This window comes from Halichondria panicea, chromosome 1 (genome assembly GCF_963675165.1).
Source record: "Halichondria panicea chromosome 1, odHalPani1.1, whole genome shotgun sequence".
NCBI classification, from domain to species: domain Eukaryota; kingdom Metazoa; phylum Porifera; class Demospongiae; order Suberitida; family Halichondriidae; genus Halichondria; species Halichondria panicea.
This window is the reverse complement of record NC_087377.1, coordinates 4,855,015-4,867,303: the sequence shown is the minus strand read 5'-3', so window position 1 is coordinate 4,867,303 and position 12,289 is coordinate 4,855,015. Positions and strand designations below refer to the sequence as shown.

The 12,289-nt window shown below is 40.0% G+C and overlaps 2 protein-coding genes across 15 annotated transcripts in view; both read right to left on the bottom strand.

The window, feature by feature from the left end:
* Positions 1-12,289, bottom strand: part of LOC135334204 (uncharacterized) — a gene marked incomplete in the record, with an annotated part of 688,739 nt that overhangs the window by 563,525 nt on the left and 112,925 nt on the right.
* LOC135335190 (ankyrin repeat domain-containing protein 27-like) overlaps positions 1-12,289 on the bottom strand; it is a 77,460-nt gene that overhangs the window by 46,312 nt on the left and 18,859 nt on the right. For 4 of the 14 annotated variants that reach the window (XM_064530612.1, XM_064530620.1, XM_064530626.1 and 1 more), the window contains 7 exons: positions 10,448-10,609; positions 10,006-10,390; positions 6,655-6,887; positions 6,448-6,603; positions 6,083-6,241; positions 3,581-4,480; positions 736-919 (listed from right to left, as the gene is read on the bottom strand). In XM_064530612.1, the coding sequence (XP_064386682.1) occupies positions 833-919; positions 3,581-4,480; positions 6,083-6,241; positions 6,448-6,603; positions 6,655-6,887; positions 10,006-10,390; positions 10,448-10,609 (2,082 nt within the window). In that variant the 3' untranslated portion in view covers positions 736-832. Of the gene's footprint in view, positions 1-721; positions 920-1,725; positions 1,917-2,337; positions 4,481-6,082; positions 6,242-6,447; positions 6,604-6,654; positions 6,888-10,004; positions 10,391-10,447; positions 10,610-10,847; positions 11,451-11,575; positions 11,611-12,289 lie in introns of those variants that run through there. The other 10 variants (XM_064530671.1, XM_064530677.1, XM_064530685.1 and 7 more) reach the window with 8 other exon arrangements.

The window sequence follows — 12,289 nt, the reverse complement described above, 5'->3', positions numbered from 1 at the left end:
ACCAGATGCACTAATCATTATTTTAATGACTCACACCAATTATGTGTTTGGCACTGATAATAAAGTCTGTAGTAATAAAGTTATGGCTCCCCTCCCTGTGTAATTAGATAGTTCAGGAACTGCCATACTTAAATTCCTGTATCCAATTTCTGATTTTCTGAGAAACCACAAAGCCCATAATTATAGGTGCCATTAATACATTCCACAATAGAATTTTGAACTTTTCCACTCTGGAATGCAATTCCGCTCTAAATGGCACTTTGGATGCACTTTCAATTATACTGGAATGCACCTGCGAAAAGTCAGCACATGCTCTTTATAATAATTATTATCTGCGTTCCATAATTATTATGACATTGTATACAGGTCATGCATAATTCATATCTTGTGATGCAAACCATACATGCATGCACGCTCATATAATAGCGGCAAAAGTAATGTTCAGAGTGAATTCACTTTCCACCGCTTGAGGTGCATATAAACAATATAGACTCGCAATTCTGAAGTTGTATCACGTGAGATTATTAGTGCTGAGCCAGTGCGTGTGCATACTTTATTTTTTACGGGGTGTATCAAAATGGAGACAAAATCAAAGCTACGGACAATTGCATGTGCATGGATGGCCTGCGTGGATAAACCAGAGACCTCTGAGTACGTCTGTGTCAAGCTTCATGCATGACTGACTCAGGATAACTTAATAATAATTATACTAGTTCTATACTGGCGGCTATATATTTATATGCTTTGGTATAAAAATCTCATTAATTTTTACCATTTCTCTTTTAATTATAGTTACAGACAGATTCTGCGTTGAAGCCACTATTCATAACTTTTATTCCCCTGCAGTTCTCTGGAATCGCCAACACACTCTATCAAGGCTCTTTCTCAAGCACACGAGAGGACCCAAGAACATGCAGTGCTGCATGGAGAGAGAAAGTGAATCCAACTCAAAAATTGGTGCACGAAAGATATACATAAGACATGCAGTATTGCCACAAACTGAACAGTTGCAACATCATCATTGCTGTATAATTATACTCACTTAATATCTAATACCAATGAAATCATAATGCTGCATGGGCAAAGACATGTGTCTCTAATTTATATAGGCATTAATTTTATCTCTGGTTCTAAGCAAGGACCGTCCCGAAAAGCGTCCAGCAATCCAGTGTTTTACGCAAATCAAAAATCAAAAGCAAAAAACGATTTAAAGGCGACTCCAACTACAAGTTAGTTCCGTCCAGCTCCCTCATGCTCACTGAGGTATATATACATCACTATTATCGACCTCTGAGCTCGATTTTTAGTGTTTTAATTGCTTTTTGTGACAATAATTATTAATGTCATTCATGATCCAATATTGGTAATACAAAATACATAATACCCTCGGCACTCTCACCCTCTTTGCAAGGAAGCATGTGAACGGGAAACTAAATTGTCAGTTGGAGTAACCTTACAAATGATGCTATAGGAATTCAATGTTGGTATATGCAACAGTTCACGTGACAGGTACTTCCGCTCTATTATAGACATTGCAGATTTGATGCAGAACTTTGAAAACAGCTGTAATATTTGCATTTAAATGCAGGAAACCACACCCGTATAAAGTATAGGTGTGTGTGAGTGTTTCTCCCAGTTTTAATTTTTGTTACTGCCCTGCCTTCGAAAAACACAAAATGTGCATGCGCCGCACGAAGGAAATCATTATGTGATACCCGCAAGACGTTGCATACATAATACATGATTGTAGTATTATAGGCTTCAATTATACGGGTCACAAAGTAGCTTTGCAGAAGTGTCAAACTTAACACAAACATAAATAATTTATAGAGAAACAATTTCCATTCAGTTCAATCCCTTGGACCAGTAGAATGTTTTACAGAGAATGGTTTTGTGTCCGATGAAAGTTTAGCGGCCTGCATATTAAAGAGAGAACATGTAACAGCATACTAAAACAAAGTACCTTAAGGTTAGGGTATTGCGGTACATGGTCCCTCAAAAGTATTCAGGAGTTGTATTTTGCCATTTTTTTGCAGGTTCAAAGAAGTCTGCTGTGCTTATAATGGATGAATGTCAATTCTATAGTTATAATTATAGTGCCATGATTGTGAAGATGCATGCATGCATTAATGAGATAAGTGGGCATCAAAACCGCAAGTATAGAGACTATTTTTTGCAGGCTTTCTTGGCATAATTATATACATGTAGCTAAGCATAATTATACTTTCCATGCAGAGGGCCAGACAAAAATATATCCGTTGTAAACTTCATACGGGCTAAGAGTAGCTGGTAAGTATCTAAAATACGCACGAACAGAGATAGATCGAACTAGCTTGCCTTTTTAAAACACTTCTCTTTGTCTCGCCGTGGCTCTATACCTTTCTTTAATTGGATAGAGCCCTCAATTGAAGTTTTTCGAAGAAAAGTCGAAAGTATAGTTGCGGCGTGTATGCATGTCATTAAAAACATAGCGATAATGGATATACCTTTCCCGTGGGTGAAACACAATACTCTAATCCTTGCTGTGCATGTATACAGTAATTGTTGATAGTGTGTATTGGATTTTATTTTTGGTGCCATGCATGCATGTATACAGTAATTGTTGATAGTGTGTATTGGATTTTATTTTTGGTGCCATGCATGCATGTATACAGTAATTGTTGATAGTGTGTATTGGATTTTATTTTTGGTGCCATGCATGCATGCATGCAGTTGTATGTATTACCTCAGAAATACATGCCTCGGGTACAAATCCCCTAGATGTACTACTACGACAAACCACATGCATTTACAACACTCTTGCCTATGAGCATGTCTTGGTAATAATTATATAGACATTTCCTCCCCTCGGAAATGAAGGACGGCCAGCCACAGTTGATTTATATATACCATATAAGAAACTGGATTATTAGCGCATGCATGCGCTTTTAGGGTCAATAGCAGAGCTCTATACGCTTATATTCGAGAATGCGCAGTCATTTTGAGCCCCACCCAGCAACTGGATGTCTCTGTGATGAGAGCTGACTCGCAAGCTGGCTAGAAAGTGAGCAAGCAAGGCAAGCAGGCAACCCAAACTGGATCTATATCATACTATTATGTTACAGTTCATTTTACAGTTCATTTACATCATTTAAATTCATATTATACATATTGACCAGGAACTTGGAATAAAAGGACCTCATCCATGTCTCACATTCTCTCAGCATGATCAGACAAGGTAACAGCATGCCCAGAGAGTCCTTACAGATGGATATCACCATGCAGCTATATAGCCTGTACAAGCTAACTATATAGGTCATAGATAAACAAAATTAGTTGAATCAATTCTAAAATTTTTACTAATAACCTTCGCATAATTGGAAAAGCGCTTCAATTCGAGTATAAAAAGCCTGCAGTTGAGCGTGTGCTTAAAATAAAGATATACGCTTATAGTCGAGTAAGCGCTAATAATCCAGTTTCTACGGTAGACAGAATACCACCACACAGCAAAAACTGTGGCACCCCACCATGCATGGAAACACCACAACATGACACTAAAAATAATTGCGCTTATAATTTATGACAATAACATCATACGTACCGCCTCCACAGCTCTCACTCCCTGTTCTCTCTCACACTCTTTCACGTGTTTCCGGTACTTCTGAATCTCTCCCAGTCTGTGTTGCTTGGAGCACACTAGACACACCAGGTTGGAATCGAGAGGAACATGTTCGTTAGTTCGTTGCTTCTCACTCTCGTACTGCTCATAAAATAAATCGTTGACAATTTCTTGAATCTCTTTGTCCAAACTTTTTTCAAGTTCATTCTCTTCTCTTTGTTGTGATTTGTGACGTGGTTTTGGCTTAGGTTTTTCCCTTTGCAAATCTACAGCTAAATCAGTAGCCATGTACGATGGATTAGAGTTCGGTCCAACCATATCTGAGACAGAATTGTAATTGCTTGAAACTGAGGAATCGTGTGTTGCATTTCCTGTTTGGGACGTGGTTCGATCGAAGGGTTTAGGTAGCCCCCTGTTTGGCTGATGATATTGCAGAGGTTCTCGGCGATGCTGACTACCTAATTGACAAGCTTCTCTTGAAGATTGAGGTGGTCTTTGCAAAGGTAGGGGTTGGACTGTCCCCTCTTGGTGCTGTACGTATGGCTGTATTTGCCGACGTTCTTGTTGCCACACGTGATTTTGATCTCGATAATCCAAATCGTAGCATGCAGAAGAACTAATGTAGGTGTTTTGACTGTCAGGGGCGCTATTAAAAATACGTTGTCGTTGGGTGTCCGGTGCGTTTGACGATGAGGATCCAGGTATATAGATAGGTGGGTGTTGATACTGAGGTTGCCAAGACGATATTTGAGGGTGCATTGTCATACCAGAAGATCGAGGAATGTCCGTATTCTGTTTGGTCAGGAGAGATCTTTCGTGATCGGTAGATCCACTCGGATGTGTGGTGTGTGTGGTAGGAGTTATTTCTTCATTTAGTATGACCTAAGTAAAAATAGTTACATGCAAGCAATAATTATGATAACAGGAATACAGTACCGTATAGCGGGTCATTATTGTGGAGTAAAAACTTCCCTCAACTTGAAAACGGTGATTTTTTCCATGGGTAAAATTTTCGTTTGACTTTATTGCCTACACTCAAGGGCGTATACAGAGAAGAGGGCATGCATGCAACTCACTATGTATCGTACGTACTCATCCGACTTCGTATCAGAGACCGGATATGCTAAAAATAGAATCCAGTATACGAACGTGAACAAGTGGGCGGTGTTGTTTACGGAGTTATAATTATGAGCGTGCTAGCTAGCTAACAGTGCAGTATTATTTTAGAGAAGTGTCATGACCAGTCCTAGTCCAGCCAGGTCCAAGACAACCCCTTTGAGCGGGAAGTTAAGTGCTGGGCGCATTGTTAAGAAGTACCAGAGATTCAGGAAGTCAGGTTTATTGTACCTAGGTTTCATCTTCTTGGAGTTGCAACTGTTGGATGGTTTGCCTTTGCCTTTGCCTTTGACACTGCTAGTACGAGCCATACTGCTGCTGAGAACTATGCTGCAATCGAGCTAGCTAGCTAGCACAGATATAAAAAAGACTTTGATTTGAATTGCAGAAAAAAATGATCAAGTCTGTAGGAGCAGTGCATGCGGTCTATAGGATTGAATGCAGCTAGGTGTCTGATAGTCGTACATGCATAGCTAGCTCTCACTTAGCCTCGATTCCAGGCCGAATTAAAATACGGCCTGGTACCTATTGCATGGGTGATAGTGCACATGCGCTTCAAATTACCCGGTAATCGTACTACGAACGTAAAACCTTAGTAACTTATACCATAAATTAAGTATTATCAAGAGTATATAATAGAGAAGAGAGTATCGAACGTAGGCATACTGTACATCAGATGTATGCGGAGAGTAACGTGACTTCCTGTATCTGTCACAAGCTTGGGATTTCCACACTGACCAATCCAAGTGTGGGTGATGTCATCTATCAAGAAAGTAGATTACATCACCCACGCTTGGATTGGTCAGTGTGCAAATTCCAAGCTTGTGACAGATACAGGAAGTCACGTTACTCTCCGCATACATCTGATACACAGTATGCCTACGTTCGATACTCTCTCTCTATCATAAACTCTTGGTATTATGTTTCGATACTTTATATCAATGACTGAGTTCTGTGAAGCTATGGCTTGTGCCAAATATTGCATTGGTCTAGAAGGCTTGAACACTAGTTTAGAGGCTCTCATCTATGTCTAGGATGGTCCTACAGCCAGGTTGTCTTCGCAAATAGCAGTTAAGAGGCACCATACACTTCCCATGGTTACCCTTTCCATAGCCTGTACAGATCCAAGGTAAGACATCCTGACCATACAACCGTTATAGAGGTACATGTAGATGAGTGGCTTCAGACTAGTGTGAAAGCCTTCTGGAACAACGTAATAGAGAGCTAAGGTGATCGATAGAAAATAAGAAAAAAAGGGGATTCCCCAGATTCTTGACCTAACGCATTGCGCATGCACTATCACCATGCAATATGTACCAGGCCATAATTACTTTGATCGGCCTGGAATCGAGGCTAGCTCTCACTTACCTCACTACTCTCACATTGGTGTTCCACTTTTTTCTGTGATGCATTCCTGCTCGATTTCCTGACGTTCTCAGGAAGATTCACATACAATAACTCAGTTCTTGCCATATCCAGCTCAATCCTGACCGTGTCTGTCTCCTGAACCAGTCCTGGGTTTTTTGCCTTTAGATTGATAATCAATAGTGGACAAATTTGACATGGCTCGGAGATTTGACTTTAAAATTTTAAATAGCTATATCTATAATTATACTCACATGATATAGTATATACATTGACTTGTACATGTACTACACGCCACTTTTACAATAATACAGGTGAGAATGGCTTCCTATGTCTATGATTATATACTGGTTTGCAAAAACATATACTTGAATTGGCGTAGAAGGTTCAGTGGGAGTGGTGGGTGTGGCTGCAGATTTAGTAACTTCCTTCTTCAACTCAAGGTGTTGCACCTTTAGGCGAGCAAATTGTACTTGTACTTGTTGAAGAGATTCGTTCAATCTTTCATTATGGACCCGAAGAGACTGCATAATTATAAGATAACACTATCACAGCAGACAATATAGTTGACCTACATCATTGTCAAGTTGCACCTCCAGTAGTTCAATATGAGCCTCAGACTTGGACATTATTTTCTTCCTCGTCTTTTTTCTAAGGTCGTGGCAAATTTGTCCCATTTCTGTTAGACTAGATTTCTTTTGTTTCTCTAGCAACTTCATGTACTCAGTTTTCGTCTCTTTCAGCTCACTCCTAACCCTCTCCATCTCCTGCATTAATCCCTGGTTCCTCGCCTCTAGATTGACGAGCTATATACGCACAAAAGACATTGTCAAACATAAAAAGCACTGTGGGTGCTAGCCTTGCTTCCAGGTCGCACTTCACTCAGGAAAGTGGGCCTGGTATCGACTGCTTGTGCATGCATGCGCTAATATCCCCCCGGTATCCGGGGAGCTTTGGATAACATCGTATATATATGTTCAGTAAAATAATGACATCACAACGAACAGAAGTGGATTGAAGGAAGTATAGATAGTAAGTTCAATGAAGGTTTCTATAGCCCATCAGATAGCATTCTCTGATAGCTACCCTTACCCTGCTATGTTAATAAAAGACTCACGGGCTGCAACAGTGTGGATGACGATCGTCTGAACAAAATGAAAGCTGACAAGAGCCTACGTATATGGACAGGCCACGCCCATTCATTTAACACTAACTTTGGTGAATGTCTACTATAATAATTATACTACTGCTACTCATTCTATCAGAAGAAAATAGCAGTACAACAAACCTACACAGCTCTGCATGTCTCTAGCTAGCTAGCTATATAGCTTTGTGTATGACTTTTAGGATATTTTCTCTGATGAACTCAATATTATATAGGAAATTTTACGGGGAAAATATCCATTTTGCGCATGCACAAGCAGTGGATAGCAGGCCTTAATTCTTTTCTATGAAGGCCGGTGAAGGAGGCTATACGGGTGCTAGTTATGTCAACAGATTTTTCTAAGAGACTGTATATAATGACCATCAAGGAATTTCAAAGCAAAACTAGCCATGGATTATTAGCGCATGCGTTCATGGGGTCAATAGTATATAGAGCTCTATATATACAGTAGACTCTCGTTAATCCGGTCACCCTTGGGACCATGCAGCTTGGCCGGAATAGCGAGGTGGCTGCAGCTCAGGAGATAGCCGCGGCTTAAAAACGACCTTACCTCGAATCTAATGACTACTTTCGCGGTTCTTGTCTCGAGGATAATGTAGGATAATGAATCATTCTGTTCACTTATGTTCTCTATTTAAGTGTAATCCAATTTTATTTGCTAAACCACACCCAAAACGTCATATCCGGCCGTAATAAATTACATTGAAAACCTTGTTTGGGACAGCCAGCACTGGCCGGTAAACAGAATAGCGAGTGGCCGTACTTCAAGGTGAGTTTTGTGCAGTAAACATATATAGCTAGCATTCCGTGCCAAGCCAAATGGCCGTACTTCAGAGAGCCGGAATAGCGAGAGTCTACTGTACGCTTATATTCGAGAATGCGCCTATAATGCAGTCATTTCGAGCTAGGTAAGCAGGCAACCCTAACAGGATCTGCATGCAGTGGAACCTTCATAAAACGGACACTATTGGGGAACAGCTTTTGGCCGTTATATAGAGAGGTGGTCTTCCTTGGGAGGTTTCGATTGCCAGCTATATATATGTATGCTCTATGAGTCATTTCTTGCTGCAAATGAATCTTGGAGCTTTGCTAACTGCTTCTTTAGCTCATACAAGCTTTGAAAAGGCTGTATATAGAGACAAACTAAAGCTACGATTGTGCAAAACTCAGCATTAATTTTCTGCTAATTCTATATAGGTGTGGCTGTCCGTTCTGGGAGGTTATTTTCCATTGCTAAAGTGTTGGACTAGAAAGCTGTTTGTTATACAGAGTAGAGAGGTGGTCGTTCCTGAGAGGTTGCTTTATATACATTGAAGTCATTGTGTATAGTTTCAATCCGGACCTGAGCTCTTGGCCGTTCTATAGCGTGTGGTTGCTCTTCGGAGGTGTCATGGTCGTTAATGGAGGCTCCACTGTATATCATACTATTACGACATACAACAACAATTCATAAGTATAAATATATTGACCATCAGGAACTGGACCAAAAAGGGTCCAATGTCTATATGCACCTCATCTACATCTGTATAATTATATGTCTCACATTCTCTCAGCATGCCCAGAGATTCCAGATGGATATCACCAGGTATATAATTATAGCTATACCATGCATGCACTGTATACAAGTTATAATAATTATAGCTAGCTCATAGATAAACGAAATTAGCTGCTAAATTTTCTTCGCATAATTGGAAAAGCGCTTCAATTCCAGTACAAAAAACCTGCAGTTGAGTGGGGGATGCGCTTAAAATAAAAATATACGCCAATAATCGAATCGAGTAAACGCTAATAATCCAGTTTATATATAATTATATGGTAACTCAAGAACGAAGCTATATACAGAAAACAGTATTTGCACTTCCATCGTAACTGCATGGTGCAGCTATATACAGAAGTTTAAGGTGATATACACACCCACATGCACAGACACATGCACACTATAATTATAAGTTATAGTTATACTCCGCCCTCGTGCTCGTGGGTTTACTGCCATAAATCCCTAGCAACCATATAGTATGAGTGTTATATATATCCTATGTGATTGGCTAGCTATAATTGTGCATTTACTCCTTTACCATTGTAACTCACGTTCAAACTATCAAAGAAAACATTGAGGAGACGCTATAGCTATAGCTACAGGTATACTATCCTTCGACACCAGAGTTCTTTATTCAGTGCCACGCTGTCAAAGAAATGCTGATCTAGGAAACACTCTGAGCCCCGCCCTGACTCCTTCTCAATGACTAAAGCCTCACAAACTGCTATAGCCACCCATACCCACAGAGCTGGAGCCAGACATTGCGCATGCAGTGCAGTGCAGTGCCAAGGCAGAGTATATATAGTACGAGTGGAGCCAAGGCTCACAGGCTCCCACTAGCACTTGGACTGCACTAGCTCTCTAGCTTGAGAATCTCTTATCAAGTGCCTCACTATCATCTCCTTAATTTAGCTACAGTACTGCAGTTAAGTAACTAGTAAACATATTAAATATGGCAACATTCACAAATCAAAAGTAGACAAAATTATCTACATGATCTTGTAGCAAACATGTCTGGGAAAATATCAGACGGAATTATCCTAGTTATCCCTTGGCTATACCCTAGCAACCGCATGAAAACAGGATATATTTATGCATGCGTCAAGGCATAAATGCACAAAAATAACAATTCTCCGTTTAGAAGCAGCTAAATGAATTGTTAATTAACAGCACATAATTATTGTACATTAATTAGCACAATGCCATCTATTTCATATATATACCTTTCATCCCGTTGATCATCTTTCTTCTTGTACTGTTTGACCTGAGCTGTCTTTGCCTGGACTTCCTCTTGAGCTGTGATGGCCTTCTGACGTGCTTCGTAGAGCTGCTCTTGAAGCTCATGGATCTCTTTGTTGTTCTGTTGAAGCTCGTGCTGCCTAGTGGATGTCCTCGTTGCACTTACTTCTTGCAAACCTTCCTTATCATTAGATAGTTCTTCAGGTATTCTTGTTCTTAATAAATTTTGTATCGTTTCCTCGAGCGCATGTCGTTCCTTTGCAATTGCATGAACCCTTTGATCACAAGAACGTCTCATTTCTTCCTTGAGATCATGAGCATTTTCTCTGTCTTTTCGCTCATTCTCAAAGTCTTCTTTATACAGCTCAGCCTGCATGATTGTAGTAAGTACTTAAATACTGTACTTAGATTAATGAAAATGAATTACCTTAGCTCTAACAATTTCCAGTTTGTCGTGGAGGTCAACAATCTCCTTTTTCAGTATGTTCTGCTCCTGTAAGAAGAATTCTTTCTCGGCAGATAGGCGTTCTACACTTTCATTGGCCTGAAGTAGTTGATCTTCTAGTAAATGCTTGGTAGAGTAGAAGCCCTAGTATACATAATTATAACAAGAATAAAATCCATGTTGCATGGTGAAAGAATTTTGGCTGAAAGTGAATTAAGGTTCTGGAGATAGCCACCACTAGAAAAGGAACACTTTCAACAGAAAAACCTGTCAGATAAGTCATTTAGAGTGAATTTAGGTTGGCTGCAAACTTTGCTTTTACTTGTTTTATATAGAGGATGGTATGCACTGTCTATGAAAAAAGAGAAGTATGCAAGCCTACCTTCACTCTTATCTGACAGGTTTTTCTGTTGAAAGTGCTCCTTTTCTATAGTGCATGGTGGCTATCTCCAGAACTAAACTCGCCTTCCTCGGGGTAAGGGACTGGTGGATTGCCTATCTGAGAGTTGTGCCGGTGGAATTTTAATGAGTTGCATGAGATTATATGTATGACATCATCATGTCGTTTGTACTTTACCAATGTCTGACGTGCGTGGGTTGCAAATGGCTACACAAATAAGCTCCCCTTGCTTAGTTTGTGGCAGAGAAACCAAGAAACCATGTGAGAACTGGTGGTAGAAGGCTACTGTCAAGCCCTTTCCATCCCCACATACTTTCAGACTGGAAAGATCTTCTCCAATGTAAGACAAGTGGTGCACATCATCTATACATATACTACAGTCACTGGAGGATTTGTCTCAGCTTGATTGATAAGCTCTGCTTGGTCGCTTAATCTTGCACTAGCACATGCAGTCTTGCCCATCTGTTATTTTGTTATTATCATGCATTCTACCACTAACTAAGCGATACTGTGGGCTGACATTGACACTGCACTCTGATTGGTCATTACCAGATTCAGGTAGCGGCACAACTCTCAGATATAGGCAATCCACCAGTCCCTTACCCCGAGGAAGTAAAACTAGGCATATAACTCGAGAACGAAGCATTATTTTGCAACTCCACGAATTAAAATCCAAGTAAACATTACTAGAAGCCTATAGAAACTCTTACTTGCACTTGATTCATCCTTGAGCAGCTGTAGCAGTCTACACACACACACACACAATAATAATAATAAGGGCTGGCTGGCGAGGGGTCCGGATAATATGTCACTAAATGAAAAAAGTGCCCCAAGTATATAGGAGAGCTTTAATGCTCGTCGGCACTATATCTCTCCTATATACTATGAGGCATTTTTATAATGCATGTGCATTAAACAATTTCCCCAGGTATATAGGAAACATTTAATGCTCGGCACTAAATCTCTCCTAAAATAAATAGGGAGGGGCTTAATGACTGAGGGCTCCCCTGCATTACTTTTTAGGGGACATTTAATGCTCCGCACTAAATCTCTCCTATAATAATAGGGAGGAGCTTAATGACTGAGGGCACTAAGTATCTCCTATAATAATATGGGGTATGCTTAATATCTGACGGCACTAATACTCTCCTATATTACTTTAGGAAGGATGCAATGCCCCTCGCATTAAACCTTTCCTATATATTAGATATGACTATAGGAATGATTTGGTGTGCCCAGCACCAAAGCTCTCCTATATATTAATATGGGATATTCTTTATGATTGAGGGCACTAAATCTCTCCTATAATAATATGGGATATGCTTAATGATTGAGGGCACTAAGTCTTCCCTGCATGAAGGACAAAACATGGGAGATATATAGCCCACAAAAGGTGTTAATGTAAATATGTATGCATGTTTATC